We start from the raw sequence: 13,093 nt of genomic DNA on the forward strand, positions 1-13,093 counted from the left end.
TTTTCGTTTTTTTCAAATTCTGTGACAAAAAAAGTGTCCCAGTTGAATTTAAAGCAGAACAAAGCAGGAAAAGACGAACAAGGTCATGAAATATGAATCGAAGCTCTGAGCAGCTGGGACGGAGCCACAGGTCTGTGTTCTTATAGTTGCAGCCTATCTGTCTCTCTCTCAGGGACACACACACACACACACACACTTCAATAGTGTCACCTACAGATAGAAAGAGAGACAGAGATTGCTGCTGTGACCTTTTGCCCTGCTGTCGTCCAAGCAGCACCTTTCCCCCTCCACACGTCACCCAGAATATCCTCAGGCTGAAGCACTACCAAGCACTACATTTGTATTATTATAATAATTATAGTTTCTTTATTTTCAACTTTTTACAAATCCTGCTATTTTACACCGTCACACACACGTACACAAACACACACACACACACACACACACAAAATAAATTCAAGTGCACAGCGTCTCCCAGCCCCTACAGTTATCTCAGCAAATGATGAGAAAACAAACAAATGTAGTAATGCCTCTGCTTTGCAACAGAGTCCCGGGAGACAGTTCAGTCTGTGAACGAGGCATGCCCACAGCAAAGTAAATATAAACCAAGAATTTCAATTAATGAGGAAAAAAAAAAAACACACACACACACACAAACACACACACACACACACAGAAAAATGACAATGAATAAAACGAGTCGTTAAATAAAACAGAAACATCAATGAATGAATTCAAATCAGTGTATTTTAGTTTGAGCTTCTGACATAGTTTGGAAAAAGAAAAAAAATATACTGCAAATATCATAACGGATTCTGCCAATGTTATAGTATCAACAACTTTTTCCAAAAGTCTGGGGTAATTAAAAAAGGTCACGCACACAAGCAAACTATAATGAGGCTATTTGAATTTCTAACTTTTTATTATTCATTTCTCCTTTTTACGGTTTTCTTTTTAAAGGAAGCTGTTCATCAAAGAGCATTTTGTTCATATATAGTTATTTTTTACAGAGGAAAATACTGTACAACCTTTTTTTCTTCTCAAAACAATATCTGGAGGAATATCATTTACACACATTATTATTCCCTATATAATGATCATTTATTTCCAATGCCAAGCTCAGGAGATAATTCATGATCAGTGTGTCCACTCCTCGGTCGTACATATCCGCTCAATATAAACCAGGGTGGCTTTGACAGATTTATAATTTAGTACTACAGTAAGTGAGCATTGCCATGAACTTCTTAAGAATTAATTTAAATCACAGTCCATATTAGTGTTTCTTGTCAGGGCACTGTTTTTCTGGCGCACCCGTTTTCTTTTTTTTTTTTTTTTCAAACTGTCCAATCACAGAAGCAAAATAAAACCCAGTCTTAAATAAATCACAGAACAACGGTTCTTTGTCACACTAACATCTATTTGTGCATTAAAGCAAAAGTGAACTAAAACAACATCTTTAAAGCAAAATCCCTGTTAAAAGATATATATCATTTTTTTTTTTTCAGACGGTAAAAATGAACCTAAAAAGTGCAATAACACCCTAAAAAATTCTCATTGGAAGGTCACATAAATATTAAATAAAAACCGTTACAACAGGAGCTCAACCACAGCCATAGTGAATGGAAAACAAAATGCTGTTGAGACATTTTCGGTCTGTACATTTTCAACATAAAACACACTCCCTGACGCTTCCTCTGTTGCCCCCGTGACGCTGCATCTGAGTGACTCACTGTTTCCTCTGGTCAGTCTGAACCCACCCACCCGCCCCTGCCCCCACACCTCCCTCCACGCCCCCCCAACCCCTCCCGACTCAACAGCCGTTAATCACGACCTCGCCCGCTTACAGATCGATATGCTTCTGACTAACAACACAACAAAACGACATTGTAATGCAAAGATGCAAATGGTAACAAAAATATTTTTAAATATGCTTATGAGTTATCTATCATCATCATCATCATCATAATCATCATCATCATCATCGGTATCATCGTGGTCAGCTAATATAAAAGTGCACTATCCACACACAAACTTGATTCCTCCACAGGGGGTGTAAAATTACAAGGGCTGAGCTTGGTTTTGGTGCTAGTAGAACATTTCTAGCAGAATGTCAGAGAGAACTGTCGAGACTGGCGACCTGCTGGACGCCCAACTGCAGCTGAGACCGACCGAACAGTTACTGGTCAATTCCACATGTCATTGAGAACAAAGAAAAACACCTGAGAGAGATGGGAAGAAGCACAATGTCACCCCCTTTCTCTCTGTGTCTAATAATAATAATAATTATAATTAATAATATAATATTAATACAGAAAGAAAGATCAAAGATCAAATGTTTGAACGCATCCTGTTTCCCCTTAGTGATTCACGTCCCTTTTTCTATGGATCCGCGGCCCTGCAGTTCATGTCGTCTGTGCCAGCAATTTCCTTTTGTATATCATCGTTCACACACACACTTACATATATAGTTATATAGAGAGATTTGTTTTTGTTTTTCTAACGTTTTTTTTTTCCACACACAAAAAAGTGAAAAAAATAAAAATAAATTAAACTCAAACATGCACGCACACAAAAAGACTGATGTGTAGTAAAATGCTTTACATTGCTGCCCCGTGTGTAAAACAGGGCCTAATTCTGTGTCTCCGTTCATATTTTTTAATGCATAATTGAATTAATAATGTTGGTCATCTTGTAAACATCATAATAAATCATTTTGGGCCATCATTTTCTCCACGCTGTTGTTGTTTTTTGTTGTCATCTGAAGTCTCTAAACATGATAAATGAGGCCACTTTCATTTTTGTTTTGTTCATAGTACACAGGGTTTTTCTTCAGTTCCTACAGTCACTGCTAGTTTTTTTTTTCATGGGTCAGCGTCTTGCTTTTCCAGTTGGGAAGTATCAGTGTGGTTAACGGAAGCATCAAAACTCTCATCATTGTCCTTTTCACCGTCAGGCTCCGCCATCGAATCATCATTTGAATCAGTGTTGAGATCCTCCTCTGCCTCCTCCTCTTCCTCCTCGTCCTCTTCTTCCTCCTCCTCTGCCTGCGCCTCCTCTTCTGGCGACAGGTCGTCTTCAGCTTCTCCAGACGTTCCTGTGGTGTCGTCCTGAGCTGCCGGCAGACCCAGCGGGGGTGTGGGGTTGTGGCCAGATCGCACTGCATCGTGGTGAATCTTCTTGCTGAGGTCCAGTGAGTCGCTGAGACCCAGACCGGCTGCGTTCTTCAGGAAGAACAGGGAGCTGCTGGTGTCGGTGCCCAGGTTGAGGGAGCTGTCCAGGCTGATGGAGGACGGCGGGTACGGGTGGTTATAGTCAGACCCCAGGTCGCCTGTTGGGTACAGCATGGAGGGAGCACTGCTGTTAATGTTGTGGGACAGCACATGGAGGCCACTGGGTGAGGAAGTAAGACCCATGGAGGCTGGAGGGACCACTGACACACTTCCTCCCAGGTGGTGCACTGCCTCCTGTTTGGGTGACACAGACGGCAGCTCACCCCGCTCCTGCTTCTCGTGCTTTCTCTTGTGGGAGTCCATCTGGGACATGCCCACCACCGTGTGCTTACACTCGGGGAAGGTGCAGTGGAAGTGTGAGCACTTGAGCTTATATTTGCAGTCGGGAACCTCACAATCAGCGCTGGAGCTGAACTGGCAGAAGCCAGCGGCACTGATCACATCTTGCTTGCCGTGGTGCTTGCGGTGGGCCGTCACCTTGGTGCTGTCGGTGCAGCGGAAGCCACAGCGCAGACAGTGGAAGTGGGTGCTGTTGCCTGAAAACTGGCAGTCAGGGAAGTTGCAGCTGAGCGAGGATTTGAAGCGCTTGAAGTCATCCAGGACCAGGTTGTCCACGCGGTCGTGGTGCTGCGCGTGCTTGTACATGTGGGTGCGGCCGCAGAACTTGTAGCCACAGTTCTCACGTGTGCAGTGGTAGTGGGTCACCTTCAGAGAAAACTGGCAACTTGAGTCCTTGCAGTTCTCATAGAGGTCATAGCGCCGAAAGCCCTCCAGCATCATCCCCTCATCCAGCATCTTACGTGACGACGCAGTCTTGCGGCGCTTGCCGAATGGTGACATGTCCTCAATGATCCAGAAGCGCTTTTTTGCACCCGTGGCCGTGGGGATGGAGATGGTGTTGCCTGAAAGAAAGGAGGGAAGCACATTAAAGAATAATCAGCTGGTTCACAAAGTAAAACCCACAAACTACAAGCAAATTAGACTGCGAGACCCTCCTGGTTGAAACTCTAATATGCGACCTTACTCAGCCCGAAGTGGTTCACAGCTGAGTAAGCACAGAGAGCAACAAATTTTTTATTCCTAACTCCCAGAATGATTAAAGGAGAGGGAAAATGATAGATTGACTTTGGAACATGACACTTTTACAGGGTGTCTCCAGCCTCCAAACAGAGGCGGAGCTGTGGGTCTTAACCGACCCTCTTATCTCCATGTTGTTTTATGAGGGGCACCCACCTTTTGAAACACCCTTGGGTCACTGCTAATGATGTGATCCCTGTTCTGCAAGACAGGAAGCAGTGGGCCTCGATAAAACTTAAAGCGTGATTAAAATGCTGCTGATGCAGCCTTGTTAATGTAAGCTAAGCAAGGCCCGGGCTTCATACTACAGGTTCCAAATTTACTGCTCTGTCTCTAAATCCTTGTAATACTAAAAGTGAAAGCACGCACAAAGGTGTAAGTGAAGTAATTATACACATTTGTTCTGATACTGTACCAACTCAATAAGCATGCATGTTTCATCATTCCTACATAAACATTGTCTCTTTGCATGCTGGAAAGCCCCGTTTACTTTCTGGTCTTTCTACAACAGAACTGCAGAGAGGGGCTGGATCACACAGTTAAATGCTGCACAGGACTCAATTCAGAGTGACAGCTGCAGTGTTGGTTTGCGCCGGGGATAAGTACCTGCAGCATCCTGTACTATAGGGACGTCATTTTTAACCGGAGACGGAGTGGCAATGATGGGGCTGAAAGCTGGTGTGTTGGTTGGCATGACAACACTCCGAGTGGCTCCCAGAGAGGCGCTGAGCAGAGAGTATGACAGACAGGATGGAGAGAGGAGGTATGGGAGTGAGGGGAGAGGAGGTCGGAGGAGAGCAGGGGAGAGGGATGGGGCCTGGGACTGGAGACCAGGCTGAGGAGCGGAGAGAGGAAGGGGTGGTGGTGGTGGAGGAGGAGGGGAAGAAGGAGGTGCATTTTGGGTAGCGCTAGTGTCAGCAGGGGTGGTAGGAGCAGAAGTGGTGGCGGGGCAGCCTTGTCCTGGAGAGACAGGTTGACCAGAGAGAGTGAAGGACAGACAAGAGGGGGGAAAAAACACACAGACGGGTACACACACAAAGACAAGGGCCAAGTCGCGCGCACACACACATACACACACACACACACGCACATACAAACACACACACACACACACAGAGGGATGGGAGGTAAAAAGGGAAAGATAAAAGATAAGAGAATGATACAAAATGAGGCCCATTCAAGACAAGTAACCCAAACACCCGCCAAAACAACAATGATGAGTGTAGTGGATAATATTGGCAACACATGGAGAAAAGTGAAAATCACAGGCAGGCTCAGACTCAGAAATAAGCAGAGGAGAAACCTTTTATTCAGTAAGTTTGAGGAAAAAGAGTCTGTTTCTCCTTTCCTTTCCTTTCTCCCACAATTCAACCCACTAAAAGTGCTAAAGTAGACATAAAGCCACAGGGATGATCTCTGGCCAAAGGAAAATGTAATAAGCTACATACAGTGCAATAACTCAAACCACTGATGTACAAAATGGATGTTTTATGAGGATGAGCACGCAAACTGCAAAAGATTTTGTCCACGAATCATAACAATACAGCAATATCATCAACCTCATTTAATATGATTGATGTTATTGATTAAAGTCAAACTACTAAATCCTGACTTAAGAATGCATGAAATGACAAGTTGCTGGTTTTCTGGGTAAGGTGGACTGATGAGTGTGGACTGAGCAAAGCGTTATGTACAATGCTGAATGTAAGAGTAGAAACGATTCACCTAAACTATATCAAAGCTCTACATGCTGCCACACCTGTCAGCTCTTTTTATTTATTTATTTATTTTTTTACATAGTCTCACCTGCTGGAGAGCCATCGTTGCCTACAGGTGTGCTGGTGCAGCTCCGGTCCTGGTTGGAGGATTCGGAGGAGAGGCCCAAAGGGCTGCCTCCTCCCATGTAGTCCATGTAATCATCAGTCTCATCCATGGCGGTGGAGGAGAAGCTGGAGGTCATACCAGGCTGGGACCCCATGGACCCGGACATCATGCCAGACGCATGCTGCATATCATCTGCCCTCTGGCCGAGTGGCATTACCTGGAAAACATACCATCTTCTTTTTAAAGCTTACATTCGAAACAAACATCTTTGGATATAACGTGTCATTAATGCAGGTGTTGGCTCTTGGCTGACAACCAAGCATTTCTCAGAACATCAAACGTATTTTGAAAGAATGAAACTGGCACTTCTGTCATTATATGTAGACTTCAAAATGGAAAAAAACAGAACAAACAGAACTAGAAAATCCACATATTTAAATCCGTGCATGGCACAGGATGTACTGTAAAGGTTAAGTTGGAGAATTGAGTACACTCCAGTGTGAAAAATTTCATCAATAGAAAGTCATGAGTGATTTGTCAGCGGCTGGTATGACAGGATATGAGCAGTAGTCTTCATAGAACAGGAAGTGAGATAAAAAAAAACAAAAAAACAACCAACTATATTCACGATTTTTAAAAAATCTGCAATAAGATCAGTCCCTGAACATGTCTGCACTCTGCTTGTTGGATGGAGACCTTTTTTTTATCATCCTCTTGCACTACTTCTACCAACTACAGCAACTGTGTGTCTTTTAAAATTTGGGAGAAAATCTGTTCCTTTTAAAATGTCTCAGTGTTTTTGGTGAAAACTTGCAGAAAACTAAACTGATGAGCTTTATTAATGAGAAAAAAGACCTAAATATCTACACTACATAAATGCATACAGTAGGTCCAAAGGCAAAGAGCCCGTACCCTATATAATCTGTCAGCTAAAGGGTGTGTGAGGTACTTGGCTTTGTTGGAATACATGTCAATAAACTATTCAACACCTGTTTTTGTTCAATGAGGTGTTAAGCCCGTATTTTCAGATAATTACGCTTTTCCGAATGGTGTGTGTCATATATGACCGTTTGTGTGTTTGTACCTGGGATGGGACTCTGTCAAAGTTCTTCCCCAGCATCCGCCTCATGTGTTTGCGTGCGTGTGAGGTCATCTGGTGTTTGAGCAGGAAGGAGAACTGGCAACCCTCGCGGATGCAGTGGAAATGGCTGTTGACCTGGTTATACTTACAACCTGCAAAAAGAAAAGAGCTACAGTTGTAAACTCTCCACTTGCAGATTAATTTGTCTTGCACTCATTGTGAAGCGTCTGAGCACAGCTACGGTAGTAAATGCAATATTATCAGTGTGACGGTGTTGTGATTAGATCAAACACGAAGTGAAATATTTTTAGGTTTTTTTAATTTCATGATATAGCTCTGACAAAAGAGGGATCGGGTTTCAAAGTGTTTGGAAGTGCACATGTAGGAGGAATATTAGATCACTCCGGTGTCACACTGAGCAAGTCAAGGCTTCTGTGCACTAAACCTGTGGAGCTCTTTTATTACACTGACATGCTTTATTCAATTAGGAATTTACATAAATAAATTCTCATTTTCTGTGGGCCAATAATGCACACACCCCTGCAAACCAAAGTAAATATACAATTATTACCATATTAAATTCATTTTTCAAAGTATCTCCATTGTCATTTTTCCTTTTGTTCTCAATTGTACTGCTGTCTGCTGCATACTCTTCTGTTCTTTTCTCATGTTTTAACCGGTCTGGGTCTAATTGCTTTATGATTTCAAATTAAATGAATGTTCTGTTTTGTGCCTGTTAATCAAATACCATTATATAAAAGCAGGCAGAAATAATTGAAAGAGTAACATGCTGGGCAGGTGCTAGCATGTCAGTAACCATGGCACCCAGTTTAAGAGCACAACATGTCTGTGTCATCAAATAGCTTTCGCACACACAACGTTTTAAACACGCAAAGTTGGGCAAATAACAGTAACCCCCCTGACATGAGGAGTCTTTTGTGAGACAGAAACCAGGTAACATCATCAGCTGTGTTCAGTTTAATGTTGCTGCCATGGATACTGGCAACCCATCAATTCTTTATGACTGGAGTGCTAGCGATGGTAATCCTTTCTGTTTTTCCCCCAGCCCGAACAATACAGTTGGCAGATCAGGCTGGGGACAAAAAACAGCTGTTTAGGGCCTGTTTTTGTTTGCTTTGTTTCTGCGATCTGAAAAGCTTGTGTAACCGCCTGAAAAAAACAGATCACTTTTAATTCATTTCTGTGCGATGGCAGCGGTGGCTGTGAGGCGCAGCTTCAGAACACAAACAGGCTAAACCAGACAAGCCGGATAATTAACAAACACAAACCTAATTGCTCATTTCTGACAGGGGCAAAAGGAAGAAGAAAACAACCTGGATGTGATTGCCCCCTTTGACGTTATTGCTCATATAGTACAGGCAAGACTACCTTTGGGACTTGAGGTGCCATTGTGAATATGCAAAACACAGCAACAAAACCTATGAGGCAGACCTGTTTCATGCCTCTTAAACCACTCAAATAGCTCGACACTGTTTGCCAACACTGGTCGCTCTCCCTCTGTATACACAGAGAATATCCTCTTGCAACAGCCGCCAAAAATCAATCTACATCTTTCTCAATTTAACACCTTTAATCCACCACATCTCTGCTGGCAAAATATTATGAAAAGCTGGAGTGTTCGTGCTGACATGTAGGGTGATGTAGAGAGAACAACAGAAGAGAGACAGCAGGCCAAAACTTCTACATCACATCGGAAGGATTTTTTCCTTACCCGGCCTTCCACACTCCTCCCTCTTGGTGAAATACTTGAAACCATTGGCGGCGCGGCGCTCTGCCTTCTCGTGCTTCTTGATGTGCCACGGCAGCTTGGTGGTGATGTTAGTGACAAAGAAGCAGCCGGGCCGCAGACAGTGATAGTGGCCCCTCATTCTGAACTCGCAGTGCTGCGGTGGAGACACACAATTTCCAATTTCATGAGTCAAATGTGGCGAATGTTTGAAAGCCAAAAGAGAGGATTAATACGATTTGATCTTTAAAGTGAACAGTACACACAGTTTCTCCAAAAAAAACACAATCAACACCTCACAGTCCTTTCCTCTCTGGTCATTTGGAACATCCCACATTTCTAAGTATGATTACATTTTTTTTTTCCAAACTTCCCACAAACACCCCTCCTTTCTAACATGTATGTACACCACCATCTGTTTGTGAGGCCCCCATCCCAAAGGACCGGGCCAAATAAGATCTGCTCAGTTCAGGAGATGGAGACGAGGGGGAGGAGGAAGAAGGGAGGAGGAGGAGGAGGAGGAGGGAGCGGGAGGAGGGGGGGGGGACTTTTTGTGAGAGGGGTGATTTTCGACACATTAATGAATTCATTTAAACGGTTTTCCAAATACGGGCTCATGAGAGCAGGCAGGGGCTGCCATTTAGGTTTCATTTGCGAAGCATTCCCCTGATTTTTGCCCTATTCCAGACAGCCTTGTTTACTGTGCAAGTGACAATGATTTATTGGGTAATATCAGCTAAATTGGCCTTTTCTGAGAGGAGAATGCGGCAGTCAAAATGACATCATTGACATATAAACAGGCATTACTGGGGTGAGTCGACTGTCTTTTTCAGCAGAGATGGAAGACGGGGAGCGGCGGTTGTGAAAGCCTTGAGTCAAATAACCTCAAATACTGGTCTAATAGATAGCATACTTCATGCTTAGAAATCTCTGGGAGATGACAGTGGGTGATTCAGCTCCTGGCTGAGTTATCAAGTCCCACTCACCTGGTTGGGACAGAGACACTGGAGAGAGTAGTAGGAGAACTGATCACGGATGTTGACCAGGTTGTTGCTGGGGTTGATGTGGTCCAAACAGTGGGACTCGGCCTTGCCAGAGGTCTTGCACACATACTTGCAATTCCCAAACAAGCAGTGGAAGTGGAACTTGTTTGAGTACTTACAGTCAGTAGCCAAACAGGGATCACTGGATGATGGAAAATGGAAAATACAGTTTAATCACAGCTTAGCAAAAAGAAGAAAAAAGAGAAACGTGTTGTACCGTTGTCATGCATTAAGACACAAAGGTTTGTCATACTTTTCCTGGAACTGCAGGAAACCAGGTTTGACTTGCGGCTTAGCATTCTCCAAAGAGGTGGTGGCCAGGGGAGAGTGGGCTGGCAGGTTGGGCATCGAGGCCGACATCTGAGGGATGCTGCCGGTCAGCTGCTTCCAGGCAAGCAGGGAGGGAGGAGGGGAGCTGTAGCCACCGGAGGAGGTGAGGTGTGCCACATCCATGGAGGGATTGTTGGCCATAGAGACCGGGGCAGCAGGCTGCAGAGGGGCCCCCTCACCAGACTCCTTGCCCTCGCCGAACTGAGGCTCTGACTTCACTTTCAAGGTGGCTCGGAGGTGGAAGCTAAACAACGAGATGGAAGCCCATTTTTATGTTGATCAATAAAGCTGAAAACTAAAATGTGGAAAGTAAGGGTATATTTTCCGATCATGAACCACTGTGACACTCACTTAGCATGTTTTATGGCCCCATCCACAGTGCTGAAGAGTGCACCACAGTCTTCCACCAGGCAGTGAAAGTGCACTTTCTGAAGGAAGTCACACTGCGCTTCACAGAAGTCATCTGTGTCAAACCTTGACATAGACAGATAATCGAGACTGTAAATTTACTGCCCTCTCAATTAAACAACAAATACTAAAAGCAAAAGTGGTTAAACTCCTCATCTGACGGTTACTGCCTGTAAGTCTGTTTTTTACTGTAAGTCATTTCAAATTCCTGCAAAACCGGATTCTTTATATTTCAGGGGCTTTCCAGTCATACTGTATGTGAGGAATAGTACTTACAGAAAATGGTTTTCAAGATAAAGTATTTTTAAACACTGACTGCTTTCTCACTATCACAATGAATGAGTTAAGTCCAACTACAGCGACGATGCACTTCCTGTATGTTTTATACCTGCGGAGGTACGTCCTCCAGATCTCAGTGGGTTTTTCTAGCAGGGGCCTCTTCAGCACTCGGTTCAGATACTGTGCTGCCTCTGAGGTGTCGCTGCCGTGCCCCGGCTCCAGCTCTGTCTTCAGGTTCATGGCGTTGAAGAGGGCCGGGTTCACCTGTGACATCTACGAAACACACAGCACATACAGCACCAGCCGCTGCGTTAGCTAAACATACGTAAGCTGGGCACTTGCATATGTTAGTGAGAGTGGGAGAGTTAACACACACACACACACACACGCAAATGATTTGGCAAAGCAAAAAAGCGCAGCCAGATATACAAACATCCAGGCTTTTGCTTGAGTGCAGGCCAAGCGCGTTTGCCAAGCGTCCTCTGGGAGCAACTGTTAACCCTTTTATGTGATGTGGTGGCTGGAATCAAACCCCTAAAAGCTGACATGACACGAGGAGCTGTTGGACAACAGATCTCCAAGCTCCTCCACTGTCTGGGCTCAATGAGTGCTGTGAGGAGAGCAGCTCTGAAGCGAACCTCTCCCACAGAGAGGCTCTAAAAGACGACATGTGTGGAGGGGAAGCCTGAAGGGGGGGGGGGGTCTTGACCAGTTGGCGAGAGTAAAATAATGGAGGCTGATCTGTCATTACATCATCAATGTAATGGAAACCACTTGTCACGTTCAGATAAGATATATGATGAAGACAATGTCCATTTTAATCTTCACAACAACAACAAAAAAAAAAAAAACACATTTAAATTTCCATACGCTAACATTTAGACTTGGTAAAAAATGAGGGCAGCGCCTACCTGCTTTTTTCTCCCATGACTTTTTAATCAAATAATTTACAAACTCTATAAATAAATGTAGAGCAAGGCGGGGGAAGAAAACAGTATAAAGGAGGAGAAAAAATGGACGGCGAGTTCAAAACAGCTCATCAAAAAACAAACATCTCTATATATCTGGCATGGCACCCAGCTACTGCTTCATTATATTAATTTGTGAGAGGTGCAGTGAAAATTACACCGTATGAAAAATGGCTGGAAAATTTAAATGATACAAACTCATCTTATTAGCGGTGAAACATTAAAAAACAAACAGGCCCCTCCGTGTCCCGCTAATTTGTCTTGGGATGAAAGGCGTTTGATGGATGGATCTTACCTTATTCATAAGCGAGGATAAAAGAGATGTATTCCCTGGTACAGGGTGTCCGTTTGATTCATTACTGGAACAAGGAAAATGAACAATGTTTAGTCAAGATTTGCATGAGAACAGTAAATATTACTATTTATCACACAAGGTGTGCCTGTATAATGAAGAAGAAAAATGCTGTCTTCTTAAGAAATAAGATCTACTGTGAGTTGGAGGGAAGATTGGAGTTGAAGGTTTATGTAAACATCCTTCTCACACAAAAATGGAGAAATATGTTGAGGATTTTATAATTGTATGTACATGTATATAAATGAGATATTTTTGATAAATAATTGTTGTGTATATAACCAGGGCTCTGGCTGCCAAGAACGTAGAACTCACCTATCAATCAGAGAAACCTTATTTCGTTGTTGATTTACTTTGTGAATATATTAGTTGAATTTACAACAAGAATTAACATTCTCCGTATAGCATTAACCCTCTCTGTGCCATGCAGCTGTGTACCTGTGGTCTTTCTTGCTCAGGTCCAGGCTGTGCTCCTGCGTGGAGTCTTGGGAGGCCCCAGAGTCCACTGGCTCCTGCTTCACTTGAACCAGATTGAACTGGCTGGCTGAAGCCGGCTGCCCGTTCCCTGAGGATCAAGCCAGAGACGCAGAGGAGAGAAGAGACAACAAAGTTATTGTTGGTCAGCATTATTACCCTATGATGAGATTCAATCTGACTTCTGTCCTGGCCCGAAAAGAATACTCCGAGTGATAATTATTGCGAAATTATGTCAGGCCGTCAAGCCTTTTAAATGGTGATTGAGAGGCGGGAGATA

General features: G+C 43.7%; 1 protein-coding gene across 1 annotated transcript in view; it reads right to left on the minus strand.

The window, feature by feature from the left end:
* Positions 1 to 1,807: 1,807 nt before the first annotated feature.
* casz1 (castor zinc finger 1) overlaps positions 1,808 to 13,093 on the minus strand; it is a 78,698-nt gene continuing 67,412 nt past the window's right edge. The window contains exons 9-19 of the mRNA XM_022741817.1: positions 12,778 to 12,904; positions 12,283 to 12,346; positions 11,129 to 11,292; positions 10,684 to 10,806; positions 10,256 to 10,576; positions 9,946 to 10,144; positions 8,945 to 9,116; positions 7,216 to 7,364; positions 6,114 to 6,348; positions 4,914 to 5,267; positions 1,808 to 4,132 (exon numbers count right to left, since the gene is read on the minus strand). Of these exons, the coding sequence (XP_022597538.1) occupies positions 2,862 to 4,132; positions 4,914 to 5,267; positions 6,114 to 6,348; positions 7,216 to 7,364; positions 8,945 to 9,116; positions 9,946 to 10,144; positions 10,256 to 10,576; positions 10,684 to 10,806; positions 11,129 to 11,292; positions 12,283 to 12,346; positions 12,778 to 12,904 (3,179 nt within the window). The 3' untranslated portion in view covers positions 1,808 to 2,861. The remainder of the gene's footprint in view (positions 4,133 to 4,913; positions 5,268 to 6,113; positions 6,349 to 7,215; positions 7,365 to 8,944; positions 9,117 to 9,945; positions 10,145 to 10,255; positions 10,577 to 10,683; positions 10,807 to 11,128; positions 11,293 to 12,282; positions 12,347 to 12,777; positions 12,905 to 13,093) is intronic.

The sequence above is a fragment of the Seriola dumerili genome, unplaced genomic scaffold (assembly GCF_002260705.1).
Source record: "Seriola dumerili isolate Sdu_G_001 unplaced genomic scaffold, Sdu_1.0 BDQW01000056.1, whole genome shotgun sequence".
Lineage (NCBI taxonomy): Eukaryota > Metazoa > Chordata > Actinopteri > Carangiformes > Carangidae > Seriola > Seriola dumerili.